This window comes from Psammomys obesus, unplaced genomic scaffold (genome assembly GCF_907164565.1).
Source record: "Psammomys obesus unplaced genomic scaffold, mPsaObe1.curated_primary_1811, whole genome shotgun sequence".
Classification (NCBI taxonomy): Eukaryota; Metazoa; Chordata; class Mammalia; order Rodentia; family Muridae; genus Psammomys; species Psammomys obesus.
In genome coordinates this window covers 2667065-2684341 of record NW_026591643.1, presented here as the reverse complement: position 1 = coordinate 2684341, position 17277 = coordinate 2667065, and the positions used below count along the sequence as shown (strand labels likewise).

At 37.3% G+C, this 17277-nt stretch overlaps 1 protein-coding gene across 4 annotated transcripts in view; it reads left to right on the top strand.

Annotated features, from left to right (window-relative positions):
* The window catches only part of Ecpas (Ecm29 proteasome adaptor and scaffold), a 117170-nt gene that overhangs the window by 73973 nt on the left and 25920 nt on the right, over positions 1-17277 (top strand). For 3 of the 4 annotated variants that reach the window (XM_055611747.1, XM_055611744.1, XM_055611749.1), the window contains 11 exons: positions 4110-4244; positions 5673-5835; positions 6180-6352; positions 7677-7778; positions 11411-11537; positions 12645-12790; positions 13210-13264; positions 14092-14206; positions 14790-14858; positions 16605-16722; positions 17105-17272. In XM_055611747.1, the coding sequence (XP_055467722.1) occupies positions 4110-4244; positions 5673-5835; positions 6180-6352; positions 7677-7778; positions 11411-11537; positions 12645-12790; positions 13210-13264; positions 14092-14206; positions 14790-14858; positions 16605-16722; positions 17105-17272 (1371 nt within the window). The remainder of the gene's footprint in view (positions 1-4109; positions 4245-5672; positions 5836-6179; positions 6353-7676; positions 7779-11410; positions 11538-12644; positions 12791-13209; positions 13265-14091; positions 14207-14789; positions 14859-16604; positions 16723-17104; positions 17273-17277) is intronic. The other variant, XM_055611748.1, reaches the window with a different exon arrangement.

Sequence of the window (17277 nt, the reverse complement as noted above, 5' to 3'; positions counted from 1 at the left end):
TGGCTAGGTTTCTCACCCAGCCTGTTTGGTTCTTCACAGAAAAAAAAATGCCGATCTGTTTGAAATCAACTCTATTTATTTCATCTGTTTTAAGGTTTTGTATCGTTTGATGAAAATGCAACTAAGATTTTATAATTTCATTTCATAAAATTTTTTTTCTTTTCATTTATTTTACATTTTTGATAAAATTAATCACTTTCCCCCATCTTTTTTCTCCTTTTAGATCCTCCTGTGTTCCTCTTCACCTCTCAAATTGATAGCCTTTTTTCTTTTATTATTATTGTATTATATATATGTATGTGCATGTATATATAGATATATGTGTGTATACACACAAATATACATACAATTGATGAGTCCATTTTTGTTGTTTGTGTGTATATGATTTCAGGGCTGGCCACTTGTATTGGATAACCAGCCAGGGAGCTCACCCCTGGGAGAGGCTAATTCTCCCTCAGCAATCATTGGTTGCCTGTAGTTCTTTTGTCTAGGGGTGGGACCTGGTAAGATTTTCCTCTGCTGTGTTAGCATGTCTGTTGATATTGTCATTGTTTGGGTCTTGTTTATATAATAATTTTGAAGAGAGGTAGTCTTGGTATTTTGGCTCTTACAACACACCTACCCGTCAACCCTGTTGGTAATGTTATGTGAGTCATAGAGGCAGGATCTGTGCTGCAAATATATCCATTCAGGCTGAGCTCCCACAATCCCTTGATATTTTGTTTGCATTGTGTTCAGTTATGAGTTTCTTTAATGGTCTCCGTTTGTTAAAGAGGAAAGCTGTTTTGTTTTTTTTTGTTTTTTTACTTACTTGTCTTGCTGAAGTTTCTTTCTTTCTTTCTTTTTCTTTAATATTAATCACAGGTTATTTACTTTGTATCCCAGCTGTAGTCCCCTCCCTCATTCCCTCCTAATCCTACCCACCCTCCCTCATCTCCTCCCTGCCCCTTTCCAAGTTCACTGCTAGGGGAGGTCCTCCTCCCCTTCCATCTGACCCTAGCTTATCAGGTATCTTCAGGACTGGCTGCAGTGTCCTCTTCTGTGGCCTAGCAAAGCTGCTCCTCCCTCGGGGGTGGGGGGTGTAAAGGAGCCAGTCATTGAGTTCATGTCAAAAATAGTTTCTGTTCCCCTTACTAGGGAAACCCACTTGGATACTGAGCTACCATGGGCTACATCCGAGCAGGGGTTCTAGGTTATATCTATACATGGTCCATGGTTGGAGTGTCATAGAGGTCCCCCATGCCCTGATATATTTTGTCTTTGTGGAGCTCCTGTCCTCTCCCGGTCATACAAACTCCCCCTTTTATTATATGATTCCCTACACTCTGCTGAAGGTTTAATTATGAGTCTCAGCATCTGCTTTGATACACTGCTAGGTGGAGTCTTTCAGAGGCCCTCTGTGGTAGGCTCCTGTCCTGTTACTTGTTTTCTCCTACTTCCAATGTCCATCCCATTTGTTTTTCTAAGTGAAGATTGATTATCTTACCCCGGGTCCTCTTTCTTGTTTATCTTCTTTAGGTGTACAGATTTTAGTATATTTATCCTATCTTATAAGCCTGTATAAGTGAGTATATACCATGTGTGTCTTTCTACTTCTAGGATACCTCACTCAGGATGATCTTTTCTAGATCCCACCATTTGCCCGCAAATTTCATGATTTCCTTGTTTTAAGTTGCTGAGTAGTATTCCATTGTGTAAAAGTACCACAATTTTTGTATCCATTCCTCCATTGATGGACATCTGGGTTGTTTCCAGGTTCTGGCTATTAAGAATAAAGCTGCAACAAACATGGTTAAGCAAATGTCCTTGTTGTGTACTTGAGCATCTTTTAGATATATGCCTAGGAGTGGCATAGCTGGATCTTGAGGAAGCACTATTCCTTATTGTCTGAGAAAGCACAGGATTGATTTCCAAAGTGATTGTACAAGTTTACATGCCCACCAACAATGGAGGAGGGTTCCCAATTCTCCACAACCTCTCCAGCATGTATTATCACTTGAGTTTTTAACCTTTGCCATTCTGACTGGTGTAAGGTGAAATCTCAGGGTCATTTTGATTGGTGTCTTCCTGATGGCTAAGGACGTTGAGCATCTCTTTAAGTGTTTCTCTGCCATTCTGTATTCCTCTGCAGAGAATTCTCTGTTTAGCTCCGCACCCCATTTTTTCATCGGATTGCTTGATTTATTGCTTTTTAATTTCTTTAGTTCTTTATATATTCTGGATATCAGCCCTCTGTCAGATATACGGTTGGTGAAGATTCTTTCCCAGTCTATAAGCTGTCGTTTTATTCTGATGACAGTGTCTTTTGCTTTACAGAAGCTTTTCATTTTCATGAGGTCCCATTTATCAATTGCTGCTCTAAGAGCCTGTGCTGTTGGTGTTCTGTTCAGGAGGTTGTCTCCTGTGCCAACGAGTTCCAAGGTCTCCACTTTTTCTTCTAACTGATTTAGTGTATCTGGTTTTATGTTGAGATCTTTGATCCACTTGAAGTTTAGTTTTGTGCAGGGTGATAAATATGGATTTATTTTCATTTTTCTGCATATAGACAGCCAGTTGGACCAGCACCATTTGTTGAAGATGCTGTCTTTTTTCCATTGAATGGTTTTGGCTTCTTTGTCGAAAATCAAGTATTCATAGGTGTTTGGGTTTATTTCTGGGTCTTCTATTCGGTTCTTTCTGCTTCTATGCCAATACCATGCCGTTTTTATTACTATTGCTCTGTAGTACAGCTTGAGATCCGGGATGGAGATACCTCCAGATGATCTGTTGTTGTACAGGATCATTTTGGAAATTCTGGGTTTTTGTTTCTCTATATGAAGTTGAGAATTTTTCTTTCAAGGTCTGTAAAGAATTGTATTGGTATTTTGATGGGAATTGCATTGAATCTGTAAATTGCTTTAGGCAGGATGGCCATTTTCACTATGCTAATCCTACCAATCCATGAGCATGGGCCATCTTTCCATCTTCTGATATCTTCTTCAACTTCTTTCTTCAGAGACTTGAATTTTTTTCAAACAGGTCTTTCACTTGCTTGGTTAAAGTTACCCCAAGGTACTTTACGTTTTTGGTGGCTATTGTGAAGGGTGTCATTTCCCTGTCATTTCTTTCTCAGCCCTTTTGTCTTGGGTATACAGGAGGGCTTCTGATTTTTTTGCATTAATTTTGTATCCAGCCACTTTGCTGAAGGTGTTTATCAGCTGAAGGAGTTCTCTGGTTGAATTTTTGGGGTCACTCATGTATACTATCATACCATCTGCGAATAGTGAAACTTTGACCTCTAGGGAGGCTTTTTTGATGAGACATGATATCTATACTTATCTCTGGGTATAGGAATAAAATTTAGAGTACAGTAAGGAAATATCCTGGTTTAGCTAATGGTGATAGTAGATTCTCTTCTAAAACCTATGGCCTTACTAGTTGTGTGTGGTTGGGTAGGTTTCTAGTACCATGTGTGGTTTTCCTCCTGTGGAATGGGTCTTGATAACTCTTGGTTAGCACTAATATGGGGAGTGCCACTATTGAACCTTTATGGCTTTCTTGCTGTGCTCATCATTGTTGTGGCTCATCAGGATCGCGGCTGAGTAGGACTGTTGATTGTGTCCCTCCCTTGGTAGCTTGCACTGTAAAAGATAGACTGCAGGAGGAAGAATTCAAGTTAAATTCAGTTCAGATATCTTAACAGTTCAGATATCTTCTTTGATAGTTTCATACACATACATAATACATTCTGATAGCTCTCTCCTCTACCCCCCCTTCTCTCTTATCTTTCTCCCTTCTCTGTTATCCCTTCCATCCCACCACCAGTCTCTTTCTCATATTTATTACTTTTGGTTTTTAAATTTTTTTAGTTTTTGCAACCCTTTAGTTGAACCAAGGCTGTATATTTGACCTTTGTGTTGTAACTCTTTATTGGAGCCTGGCAGAAGGTTTTTTATTTTTTGTTTTCTTTTTAAACAATAGCTTCTTAAATTATTTTTTTCATAGATACCAATAGATTGATGTTAAACTATATCACACACATATTTTACTTTTGTAATTTTCAATGTCAGATGTTGTCCGCAGGATGATGAGTATGAGTCATATCTCTATTTCTTTTCTATCTTGCTCAGAGTCTGATGAGCAGCAGTAAAGAAGAAATGCGAGAGTTGGCGGCTTTGTTTTATTCTGTGGTGGTGTCAACTGTGTCCGGAAACGAGTTAAAGGCAATGATAGAACAACTTATTAAGGCTACAAAAGACAGTCATGTATGTTATTAGTTTTTCTTCATTCTTTGTTATTTAAAGTAACTTCGTATTTTAACAGAACACAGAAACCTGTATTTGAACTCAGGCACTATTATTAATCCTGGAGGCAGGTTTTCTTTTTTCATACCAACAGACTTATTAAATTTGAGATCTGAGTACTGTTTTGCAAGAACTTGGGAACTGCTTTACTAGAAAGGATCAGTTTCTCCAAGCCTATAAGACAGTAAAAAAAATATAATATTTTGACATTTTGTTTTTACCCCGTTTTTTCTTCTCAGTTCTAGAAACAGTTTAATCTTACAGGCCCGTCTTCTTAGATTAGGACATTTACTTACAAGAATGGACTCACCTAATTTTGTTGGTTTTTTTTGAGCCTGGGTCTTAGAATATAGCCCAGGCTGCCTTCAGACTTGAGATCCTCCTGCCTTAGCATGTGCCACTCAGCTGTGGCTCCATTCTTTTTTAGTAGGTGATAAGGTTTTACAAAGTATCTGATGGTAGTTTCAGTTTTTAGGTTCCCATTTTTAAAGTAAACTTATTAAATCCTTAGCCTTTATAAATAATAATTGAGATAGAAGTGTTGATTCAGTCATGTCATTTAGTAGATTTTAATTCTGTGTTTGAAAAGTACTGTTTTAGGTACTATGCTCATGGTAACAGGTAATTAATTGGGAATCCCTGGTCTGTCTGGCGGTCAGTTATTAGCTCTCCCCACCCCCATTTCTACTGCCACTTAATCACAGTACCTACAACAAAAGCAAAGTTTATTGGTATAGTGTCTACTTGTATTTGGAGATTTTAGCCATTAGAAAAAGGACTACCCATTGTATTTTGTTGGAAGTGTGGAGAAATTGTCTTTGAACATTATGATAATTAGTGGTATAAACAAGAAGAAAGTATAATGGGTTAGAGTGGTTCTCAATGGTGAAGAGCACTGGCTGCTATTCCAGAGGGACCTGCATTCAATTCCCAGCACCCTTTTGGTGCCTCACAACTGTAACTCCAGTTCCAGGGAGTAGACATCCTCTTCTGCTTCCTGGAGGCATTGCAAGAACATGATGTGTAAGCACACATTCAGGCAAATACTCATACACATAAAATAAAAATTAAATAAAAACGTATTAAGGACCACAGAAGCATATTTTAAAAGTCACCTGCCCCAAAGTTGGAAGTTGTAGGTAATTAAGGCATCTAAATCTGGACATGATAAGGGCCCAGCTTAACTTCTCAGCATAATTCTATGTTAGAAACTATTATTAGAAATTGTTGTTGTTGCTAAGTTTGATTTCCTGGCTTCCCGTTGAAGCCAGGGTAATGATTTGATTTTCTAGCCTTAGGTTTAGCAGAGACATTATCTAACAACAGTTATTTCAGTGTTATCTTTCCATGTGTGAGAGAGAAACAGTGCTGTCACATTATTAACTTCAGAGCCCTGAGGTACAGCATGGAGCCTTGCTTGCCCTGGGATTCACTGTGGGGAGATACTTGGCTAAGAAGAGAGTGAGAACGGCAGAGCTGCACAGCCTGGAGACAGATGGTGATCTCTTGCCTGAGCAAGAGGAGATCATTCGGAGTGCTACAGAAACTATAGGTCAGTGTCTGTGCTGGCTTGCTTGGCTGCTGCAGGTTTTGAATCATGTTAAATTTTAATATTTTTGTTTAGTAAAAATGAAAATAGTTTTGTGTTTTGTTTTTCTACATGCTTTTATATTCTAGTACCATTTATGTTATAGGTGAAAAAAAACTAACATTCAAGGACAGTAAACCCTATTGCCATGTGTCTGACTATGACATAAATCTCAAGTGATCAACCAGAAGACATTACAGATCTCGATTTTCTGTTGCTGCCTTAAAAAAAATTTTTTTTAATACATTTGTTTAAATTGTAAGAACAAATAGTGTGCTAGTTTCTCTTGTGTCTAAATGTGCTTACAGGTTCATTCTTAGACAGTACATCACCCCTGTTGGCAATTGCTGCCTGTACTGCTCTGGGTGAAATTGGCAGAAATGGTCCTCTCCCGATCTCCAGTGAAGGATCTGGATTTACTAAACTGCACCTGGTAGAAAGCTTACTCGCTAGAATCCCTTCCAGTAAAGAAACAAATAAGGTAAGACTTTTCGTTTCTTTCTCTTCTAGGATTCTGTATTTCTATTCATGGTTGTATAAACAAAACCAAGTTATTATGAGTATAGTCATCTGTCAGCATCTATCCATGCACTCTGCAGCTGGAGTAAGGTTTTAACCAATGATAAAGATGAAGTTTTGATAAAGGTATTTGCTTTCGAATGAGAGATGTATAAAAAGATAAGATCTCTATTATCTTTTGAACTCTTTATTCTAATTTGGCTTCATAACAGGCATTCAGTAAAATTAAAAATTAATTGAAGAGCTATTTTTGTCATGCAAAAGCTGGATAATAAAATACTCAGTTTCATCATTTGCTTACTTTTATGGCAGTTCTAAATCTTACTTTCTAAGAGCCAATTTGGTTTGAAGCAATGTGAATAATCTGTGGGAAAGAACAGTTGTAGGTTATTTTAAATTGAGGTAATTGTTTTCATAGAATCTTAAGACTTTTTTGTAATTAAAGTCCCTGATATTGAAGAATAAAATGATTTAATGAGTAGAAAAATATCAGTTTACAGTATTTTTAAAATTAATTAATTAATTACAATTTATTCACTTTGTGTCCTTGCTGCAGCCCTCTCCCTTATCTCCTCCCAGTGCCACCTTCCCTTTCTCTTCTCCCTCTATGCCCTTTCTCTAGTCCCCTGATAGGGGAAGACCTCCTCCCCCTGTATCTGAACCTAACCTATCAGGTCTCATCAGGGCTGCCTGCATCATCTCTTTGTTTTCTTGTTTTTGTTTTTTAAATACTGTAATTTTGTCCTTGGCTTAGTTGCTATTTAAAAATGCAAACAGTTACACACTGTGTAGTTTTCTTTTTAACTAGTCATTAAGTAACCAGTCATTTTCAGCCATTGATGAGCATTACAATGTGCCCGTGAGTATGCTGTAGATTTCTCATGCATTAAAATTAAGTCTTTAAGACGATGTAGTGAAATAGCCATAGTTGCCATTTCTGTTTCACAGAACACAGAGTTTCATAGATAAAACTTGCTTCTAAGTAGTAGAGATTTGTTCCTGGATCCCCTGGGCTTGTAAACCATATTTGTAACCTTGACAGTTTAAATGATAAGTTAGAGTTGTTTGTTTTTCTTTTTAGGTTTGTTGTATAGATCCTTAATGGGTTCAGTTTTCTGTTTTTAGTGTTATAGATATAATACTGTAGCTGGGTGCTTTTGTAACAAACAGAAGCATCAATATATGAGGCAGATTTCCTTTTCTCTTTCATTTCATCTTGGGAATACTGTTTTGTGATAAAGCTGTTTTTAATTTGTTTAAAATTAAAATAATCCCTGTTCTTCCAGATGAAAGAACGAGCAGTCCAAACGTTGGGCTACTTTCCAGTTGGGGATGGGGCTTTTCCCCACCAGAAGCTCCTTTTGCAAGGTCTAATGGATTCTGTGGAGGTATTTATATTTTAGTTATTCAAATAAAAGGCATTTTCTAGTTGTTTTGCTTATTTTGAGATTTTTAAATTTTGTTTTAGTGGGGGTTATTTATTTATTTTGTCTGTGTGTCTTTTATCGCCTACATGCAGTGCCTACTGAGGCCAAAACCTGGCATTGGATCCCCGGAAACTGTAGTTACAGATGCTCATTGGTTAACGTGTAGATCCTAGGAACTGAAACTGGGTTCTCTGGAAGAGTGTCAGTACTCTTTAAGCATTAAACCATCTCTCCAACCCATGCTCTGAGATTAAAAACTTTTTAAACATTTGTTCTTTATCACATATCTAATTTTGAGAGTTAGCTTAGGCTTGTTACTGTGTTAGACATAGCTCCATAAATTGTGTGTCTGGGGAAGAGTCGTTATTGAGTAAAACATGATGTGGTATAAATAGAAGAAACCAGTAGCTCTCTGTGCAGAGTGGGGCTGGTATTCTAATTGCTCTTGAGTTGCTGGTGCCCAGTGTGGTGGGAGAACTGTGATTAGTGAATACTAGCGTATTATAATGTGTCTTAGCATGACCGAATCTCGCCTGTGCCTACCTTAGACGTGATCCTTCACATTTTCTCACAGTTTGTATGCCAGCCTCTTTATTCAAGCTTCTGAAAATCGTGTACTTCCTTCTTAGATTGTTGCTATGCTTCCTGAAAAACTTCTACTGACATTTAAACTATATTAGATTCTTTAATTACTTGGAAACCTTTTTGTTATAACATTTATCACACCTAACTATACTCAGAAGACAGGGACGGCTTTGTTCACCATGATACAGTTGTCTGCCAGTGTGATTGCAAAAGTGGAATCTCATAAATATTGGTAGAAGTAAGTGAAGAGGAAGATATTTGTAAAGAATGAAAGGAAACTCCTAAAGAAGGGCTGATTATATGAGAATTTTGGTATAATCTGCTTGAGGGGAAGTTACTGCTGAGACTTGAAGGGTGGCAGAAAGAAAATAGACTTTAGTTGAGGATAAAAGATGTGAAGTATTGAGATAACTGAGTAAGAGAACTGGTATTTAAATTCAAGCCTAAATTCTTTTATCCTTTTGTTACCCCTCTGTTGGAGAGTGAATCCAGGGACTTGCCCATACTAAGGATACGCTCTACCACTGAGCTGCATCCCCATTCCCATGTAATATTGTCAGAGTGAGTTATGCTCACACCAGCATGACCAGATGCCCATTGTCCTAGTTACATTCCAATTGCTGTGACAAAACACCTCAAACAGTGCAACTTGTAGAAGACCATTATGGCAGCAGGCAGACAGGCATGGCACTGGAGCAGTAGCTGAGAGCTCATACATTCCCAGATCCACAAGTACCAGTTAGACAAAGCTAACTTGGAATGGTCTAGCTCCAAAGCCCACCCCTAGTGACAGACTTCCTTCAGCAAGGCCTGGGGACCAAACATTCAAATATATGAACCTATGGGACTAATTCTGAATCAAACCATCACATCAGTTTAATTGTAACTTCTTGAAATGAAGCTTATGTCGCCTTTTCACCTTTTTCTTTGTAATGTCAATTCTGCTTGTGTTTAAGTCAACAAGAGTTTATTGGATCTTTGTCTGTGTTCTTAATTAATGTGCATTGGTGTTTTTCCTGCCTTTATGTCTGTGTGAGGGTGTCAATCCCTCACACAGCTGGAGTTAAGTTGTGAGCTGCCATTGGGTGCTAGGAATTGAACCTAGGTCCACCGGAAGATCAGCCAGTGCTTTTAATTGCCGAGCCATCTCTCCAGCCCTGCTTGTTGGATTCTTAACATGATTTTGATGTCATTGTTTCATTAAAAGTTTAGAAATACAGAAATAGTGAAAAACTAAAAACATGGAAGCAATGTGGGAAGATTGAAGGATAAGGATGAATGAAAAACTGTGAATCTGAGAAGCAGAATCTGTTGATAGTCAACTAAAAGCAAAGCCCAGCTGTACTTTGTTGCTTTAACGCCTTTGTTTTTGGGTGCTAGGATCAAACTGTGACTTTACACGTGCTAGGCTAGTAAGTACCCTGAGAGTGCACACCTGGCCAGCCCACTTCAAGCTTCAGTGTGGAAAACTTCAGACCTGTACAAAAGTAGACAACAGTAGAGTGGCTCACTGTGAACTTGTTTTATTTAATTATTAAGTCTCTTTTTTTCCTCTATAAACTTAGCTACTTCATCATTCCTAAATGTAGCTGTAAGATTTTTGCTTTTATTATTATTTTTTGTGTGTGCCAGTTATGGCATCAACAATAGGAAATGTCTAAATTCCTGATAAGGGTCCTCTGTTGAAATACCTTTTCTCGGCTTTATTCTTTATTTTACATACACCTATCTGTCTGTCTGTCTATCTATCTATCTATCTATCTATCTATCTATCTATCTATCTATCTATCTATCTATCTATCGGGGTAGGGTTTCACTGTGTAGTCATGGATTACATAGACTCACTCTGTAGACCAGGGTGGCCTTGAACTCAGAGATCTGCCTGCCTTTGCCTCCTAGAGTACTGGGATTACAGGTGTGTGGTACTGTACTCTTTCTCAGCTTTGAAGGTCCCCAGAGAAGCTTTTGACCAGAAATACTATAGAACTAAAACACTGAGCCCTGTTTTTCTAGATTAGGAAGCCTATGGTGTGAGCACTTCATACTCCGTGAAGACTGAAACACTAAAAGAATAACAGTGGCTAAACTTCTGTCTGCTTTGTAGTCGTTGTGCTCATGTCCCTCATATACCTCTTTTTTTCTCTTATACTTAAATGTTTCACAGTAACAGAGAAATACCAGACGGCCCTAAGGAGATCCACTTACGTTTTGGGACCATAGTTTCTGCTTACAAAGCAGTGTCAGAATTTCTGAATTAATGTAAATATTTGAGTATATAACCACACAGAATTTTTAATGCTCGTCTTTTGAAACAATTTCAAACTTAAAATGAATTTTTAAGAATAATGCAGAGAATTCCTGAATACCCTTTGATCTAAACTTACCAAGTTTTAGCATTTTTTATTTGCTTTATCATTCTCTACTTTTTTTCAGGTCCTTTTGAGAGTAACTTGCAGATATCATGGAAGAGTGTGAAAAGTTTTTATGAAAATGTAGTGACCATTATTCAGCTGTAGAATTGTGCAATTACTACACTAGACATGCTAAGTAGTCGACACACTGTCTAAGTTAACATCATTTAATCCTTATTGCCTGACGAAGGGAATGATGATACTGTGCTTACTTAACCAGCGAAGTTGTTGAGGCTCAGAGAAGTTTAGATAAGAACTTGTGAGAGACTGAGCTGGAATTTGCATTGGTGTCTTTGTGACTTCACCTTTGAATTACCTCAGCCTCATATGTAAAGGTATTGTATTTCCAAAGATTAAAAACCACCGCATAGCAATTCTGTCCTGAGAGTGAGAAGCAGTCTCATGGAGGTGAGAGCTGATTTACAGATTTTTTTTAGTTCTCCAGTCCCTCACTGTATTCACGTTTGAATCACTAAATGAGGCAAAAGAGTGCAAATAGAGCCTGCTGAGAGAAGTGAGATCAGCAGCAGCTCTTTAGAGAAATGGATGTGGGGGAAGCGCCCTGTCACTTATGGATTTCGCTCTTCTTCGTTGCAGGCCAAGCAGGTTGAACTTCAGTTCACTATTGGTGAAGCCATTACCAGTGCTGCAATAGGAACTAACTCTGTGGCTGCGCGAGATGCCTGGCTGGTGACTGAGGAGGAATATACACCTCCTGCTGGTAGCACATATTTACCTAATTGATTCACAGTTGCTAGTGGCTTTCTTCTATTCTTTATCATATTTGAGGCAAAAATAAATTTTTTACCAAATATTGATACATGCCTTACTAATTTGGTTAGTCAAGGAGGATTAAAGAATATTGAACATTTTCAGGTGCTGCCAAGCCTGATAGCCTGAGTTCTGACTCACATGGTATGGAAACATCTCTGGCAAGGCTGACCTCTGTGTGTGAGCACATGTGTGCTGTGGCATGTGCTCTCATGCATGTGCACATGCATACACAAAATGTGAATAAGCCCAATAGTAAAAATTAAATAAGAACAACAAAGCAAAACAGACTGAAATATCCTCCTGGCTTGATTCAGATTTACAATTGAAATATACTTCAGGATTGAACCAGGAATTTTTTTTTTTAATATTTAAAAGAAAAATCATAAAGTATTTATATCTTCTTAGTTGGAAAAATTAAATAAGGATGTTTTCACGGTAATAATACCGTTGTGAATTGTATTCCATAATGAATATTGTTATTGTACTTAGTTTTATAGTTACTATTTAACTCTGTAGGATCATCTTTTTATTATTTTGTTATCTGTCATAGAGACACTTAAAAGGAATAGGAAAACAGTTGTATAAGTAGGATGACTGTGCTTGGAGGAAGCCAAATTAGTTATCCCAGGCTGCTGTTTGAATGCATGTGAGGTAAAGCAAGTTGACATTTGTGTAATGGAAGGGAAGGAGAATAATCTTCAAGCCCCAGTACTGCTGAGATTGTGAAACTCTGAAATAATAGAGAAAAGAGACAAATGGGTTATAGCTGGAGGAGGAAAATGAAATCCAAAGATACTGCTTAGTTTGTTTTTAGATGGAAGTTTAGAAATATTTAGCAAAGAAAAATTGCTGAGATTGAAGAGAGTGGGAGAAATCATTCCTATGAACCAGAGTTATTTGAATAATTTAAAAAGATTATTTAATTTATGTTACCTTCTGCACATTCTTGGTCATTTGGATTTTAACATTGAGTTATTGTATGATTGTTGATTTAAATATGATTTTGTTAAAATTGTAGTTGGGTATTTTAATAATAATCTGTTTACTTATTTCTCAGGTGCCAAAGTGAATGATGTTGTCCCATGGGTTTTAGATGTTATTTTAAATAAGCATATTATCAGCCCCAACCCACATGTGAGGCAAGCAGCCTGCATCTGGCTCCTTTCTCTTGTGAGGAAGCTAAGTACCCACATAGAAGTGAAGGTGAGCATCATAATATACGTTGTATATGTGATGAACTCTGTAAAGATCCCAAAGTACTTATGAGGTAAAAGTAGGAAGAAAGGGTACTGAAGGCTAGAATCATTAAAAACTAGCAGAAGTTTTGAAATAATTACCATGTGAAGCAGTGAAGGATGGTGAGGTGATCTCCATGTGAAGATAGAAAGTCTGAAGGGCTAAGAATGGGGCGACTCATGTTTGGACAAAGGTTAGATTGAGTGCTTAGACTACCTGGGAGGGGTACAACTTCAAGTAATATGGACATCTGTAAAGACTAGTGCATGGAAAGCTTCATGACTGTCTTGGTCCTAAGACTCTCTGGCTGCAATGTGTCTTAACAGTGAGGTTCTCATTTTCCTACGAGGTAGGATTTCAGTGCTTTAATGCCTTTTTTCTTTCAGTCTCATCTTAAAGAAATTCAGAGTGCATTTGTTTCAGTTCTGTCAGAAAATGATGGTAAGTTGTTGGTAAATATTTGAATTGCCAGCTCATTTAACTTGTATTTTAAACTTTTGAAAAGAGTTAATGAATTATAGCAGAAAAACTTTTAAGCCATGTGACTTTAATCCCAGCATGTGGGAAGTAAGAGGCAGGAAAATCATGAGTTCCAGGCCAGCCAGAGTTATGTAATAAGACTCTGTCTTTACCCCAGAAATGCAATAAAATTAAAAATTAATTTTTTTAGTATTAAAGGTACTTGTATTAAGCTGAAAGCCAAGATTGACTACCACAGTACTATCTCCCCCCCCCCTAAAGTTTTAAAGTATAAGAAATTGAAATTTTTTTCTTACATATAAATTAGAACATTTTCTACAACTTTACATGTTTAAAATGAGTCAGGGACCTTAATATGAATCAGAGGCCTTAACATTAGTGTTAATTTTTTTCTACTTCCTATTATTTCTCCTCAGTATGTTAGAAATTTAAATAATAGCTTTAAAAAAGTCTTATTTAAAACATGTAAACTTGTCTTTATTTTTCTAAAATTTGATATGGGTCTCTAAAAATCCTAGGAGAGTATTTAATCTCTAATATAAACAGTATATGTTGATATTCTGATACTGTGGTTTTTATACTGACACTGTAGTTTATTGGCATTTTTTTTAGTTTTTTATCATAATTCTCATCCTCATTAATGATTTAGGAAAATGGAATGTTTCTGTTTTATATCTTTACTTTTATATAACTTTAGAGTAAAGGTAATTACTTGAAAGAAAAGAATTGGCCAGGAGAATAACATAATTTCTTTTAGAATAATATAATTTTGTTTATCTTTTTTGTAGAACTTAGCCAAGATGTTGCGTCAAAGGGGTTGGGGTTGGTTTATGAGCTGGGCAGTGAACAAGATCAACAGGAATTGGTGTCTACACTTGTAGAAACACTTATGACTGGCAAAAGGTATAGTGAATTTTAAAGTTCAGCTATGAAAACATAGGAAATTGAGAATATCATATGGAAATGGAACAGTTCCACCTTCTATTTTCTTACTGAGCCATTGTATATCAGTGATTGTTACAGTTTAATTATCACAGTGTATACTGCTTACTTTAGAAAATTTCAAACTTGAATGGTCCCAGGACAATGAAAGCATCAGATTAGAAAACATTGTAATACCTTTGGCAGAAAACGCTGAGGTGTGATGTGAAGAAGCGTGAACATCAGTCATAGTCTGATCTCTGATGAGCACATGGAGGGAGATTGGTTTGTAATTGCTTGTTGCTTTCTGTTGCCTCCTTGAGAGAAGGGGAGTTTCTAATGTATGACGCACTGGCTGTAACTTTATATACAGATCTCTAATATCTGTAAATTTGTTTTGTTTATATTTGATTTTAGAAAATTTGCAGTCTGGTAGAAAAGAATAGTTTATATCTTTCAACCCTAGACACAGATTTTTATCAGTTTGCAGAAGGATTGTATCCATTTGCTTATTGTTGGAATGGAAAATGTGAAGCTAATTTAAATTCTTGTTGATTCGTTTTAGAGTTAAACATGAAGTTTCTGGAGAGACAGTGGTATTTCAAGGGGGAGGCCTTGGCAAAACACCTGATGGGTAAGTATGCTAAATCTAAATCTATTGATAACCTAGGGGAGAGCAGGAATGTTCTTTGTTGATGGATAAATAAAAATGGTATGGAAGAAAACCTCCTTGGGTTTTCTTCGCAACAGACTCTGAGATAAGAGATTTGTATGCTGGAAGTGTATTGGAGAATACCCTTACTATTGTGTTTGGAAGCAGTGAGCAAGTAGACAGCTGGCTGAAGAGGAAGAGTTGAAGTTATAACTTCACTGGACACTGGACACTGGATTCTTGAGCTTCAAGCTAGGATCACATGGCCCTTCAGAGCTGTCCTGCTTTGAGCCACAGAGCCTGGCCCTTTAGTATCACTTCCTAGGCCCTTAATGCCTTCTCAGTGATTAATCATTTGTGATAGGCTGCTTTGTGGGAGGCCATGACTTCAAAGACTTAGGTTTAGTTCTCAGAGACCTACACTAAATTCAGAACTATCTGCTCCCAGTTAGCTGTGTCCTGAGTAGAGACCTCGCAAGCAGCGTAGTACTACATTCGTCTATTTTTTTTTTTTTTTTCTGGGAAAACTTCTTGTCTTAGATTAATGTTCCAGTATTTCAAATCAATTTTGGTTCTGTACCTCTTTTATTATTTCAGTGTGGTTATATTGTTATTTTTCCTTTATGCGTTGTCAGTAAACTATGCCCTATGCCACTTGCTCTGTCTGCATTTGGACATTTGGAACAAGAGAGCACTGCAGGTGGTTTATCTGTCCTGTGCTGTTTTATGGGTCACGGTTTTCACATTGGAAGTTCTTTTTATTTGCTTGTTTTTCTAGATTCTTTCTGAGCTTCTCTCTCTTTGTTTTTTCTTCCTCTTGGTTTTTGTTTGTTTTTTTCCAGGGGATGAGGTCTCATTATATTGTCTTTGTTGTCCCTGAACTAGTTGGCTCAATTGAATCCTCTGGTATGATTACAGAGGTATAAATCACTGTAAGGTGGCTTCTTTTATGAATTAAAATTTGCTAATTTTTCACAGTGATACTCAACCAAATATAATTTACCTAGAAGAAATTTAACACAGAGAGATTTTCAAATGACTCATGCTTATGAGAGATGTGTGCAACATGATGAGTTATTTCATTGTCTTCAGAGGTTCAGAGAGTTTTACCTCTATGGGGAAATGCAGGCACATTTTAGGTATTGTGTTTATTATTACCAAATGCTTCCTAGAAAGTGACTTAGGATGGCGGTTTTGTTCTGGTTCACAGGAGGGAGCTGTAGGGTCCGTCAGGGAGGGAAGGGATGGTGGTAGCTACATGGCTGCAGCAGTGTTTAGTTGGGGTTCTGCCTTCTCACTTCTCAGCAGGATAGAAAGGGTTGAACAGGGATTGGAACTAGACTATAACATCTCAGAGGTTACCCTCTGTAGTCTCCTTCCTCTACGTAACAGTGATCCACCTTGTAAAGATCCTACAACCTTCCAAAACAGCACTGCAAGCTGGGAACCAAATACTCAAACATTTGAGCTTATGGGAGGTATTTCATAGTCAAATTGCAACAGGTATTTACCAGCAGAAAGACTTAGGAGTTACTGGTAATTGAGGTATATGACTTTTTATATTCTTCTCAACCTAGTTTTCATTCTCCCCAGTGATGGTTATAGTATTAACAGCTGAGGGAAATACAATTTAAAAGAGCCGCTGTAATATTGATGGTGAAATTCACATCAAGATAGCTAGAAAAATATTTTACGATGTATTTCTCTCTCTTTTTGTTTGTTTCTAAGCCAGGGCCTTTCTACTTACAAGGAGCTTTGCTCTCTGGCAAGTGATCTTAGTCAGCCAGATCTGGTATATAAATTTATGAATCTGGCAAATCATCATGCAATGTGGAACTCCAGGAAGGTAAGTTGCTATTTTGTTTCTTTTCTTTCTTAAATTTTTTCCGGAGAACAAAGTTAGGGCCTTAGGCATACGTGGCAAGTGCTTTAGTACTAAACTATATACCACCAGCTCTCACTGAGTTTTTATTTTTTACTTTCTCCAAAACCAGGCTTGGTACATTAGCCATGTAGTGCCAGTTGATATATAGTTGACTTTGAAGTCTCTGTTTAAGAGCCAGATTACCACATTAGCCATAATTATTGCTAAAGTTGGAATACTAAGTAATATTCTATTCAGAGACAAAATTGAGAAAGAGTCTTTTGTAGCCTTTTTGTATTTAATGTGCTAACATTTTTTATGGCAGGGCAATCATGTATAAGTTACTTTTTATTATTTTTTTTAGGGTGCTGCTTTTGGTTTTAATGTAATTGCTACCAGAGCTGGAGAACAACTGGCTCCTTTTTTGCCTCAGCTAGTTCCTCGACTTTATCGTTACCAGTTTGACCCCAACCTTGGAATTCGACAGGCTATGACAAGTATTTGGAATGCATTGGTCACTGATAAATCAACGGCAAG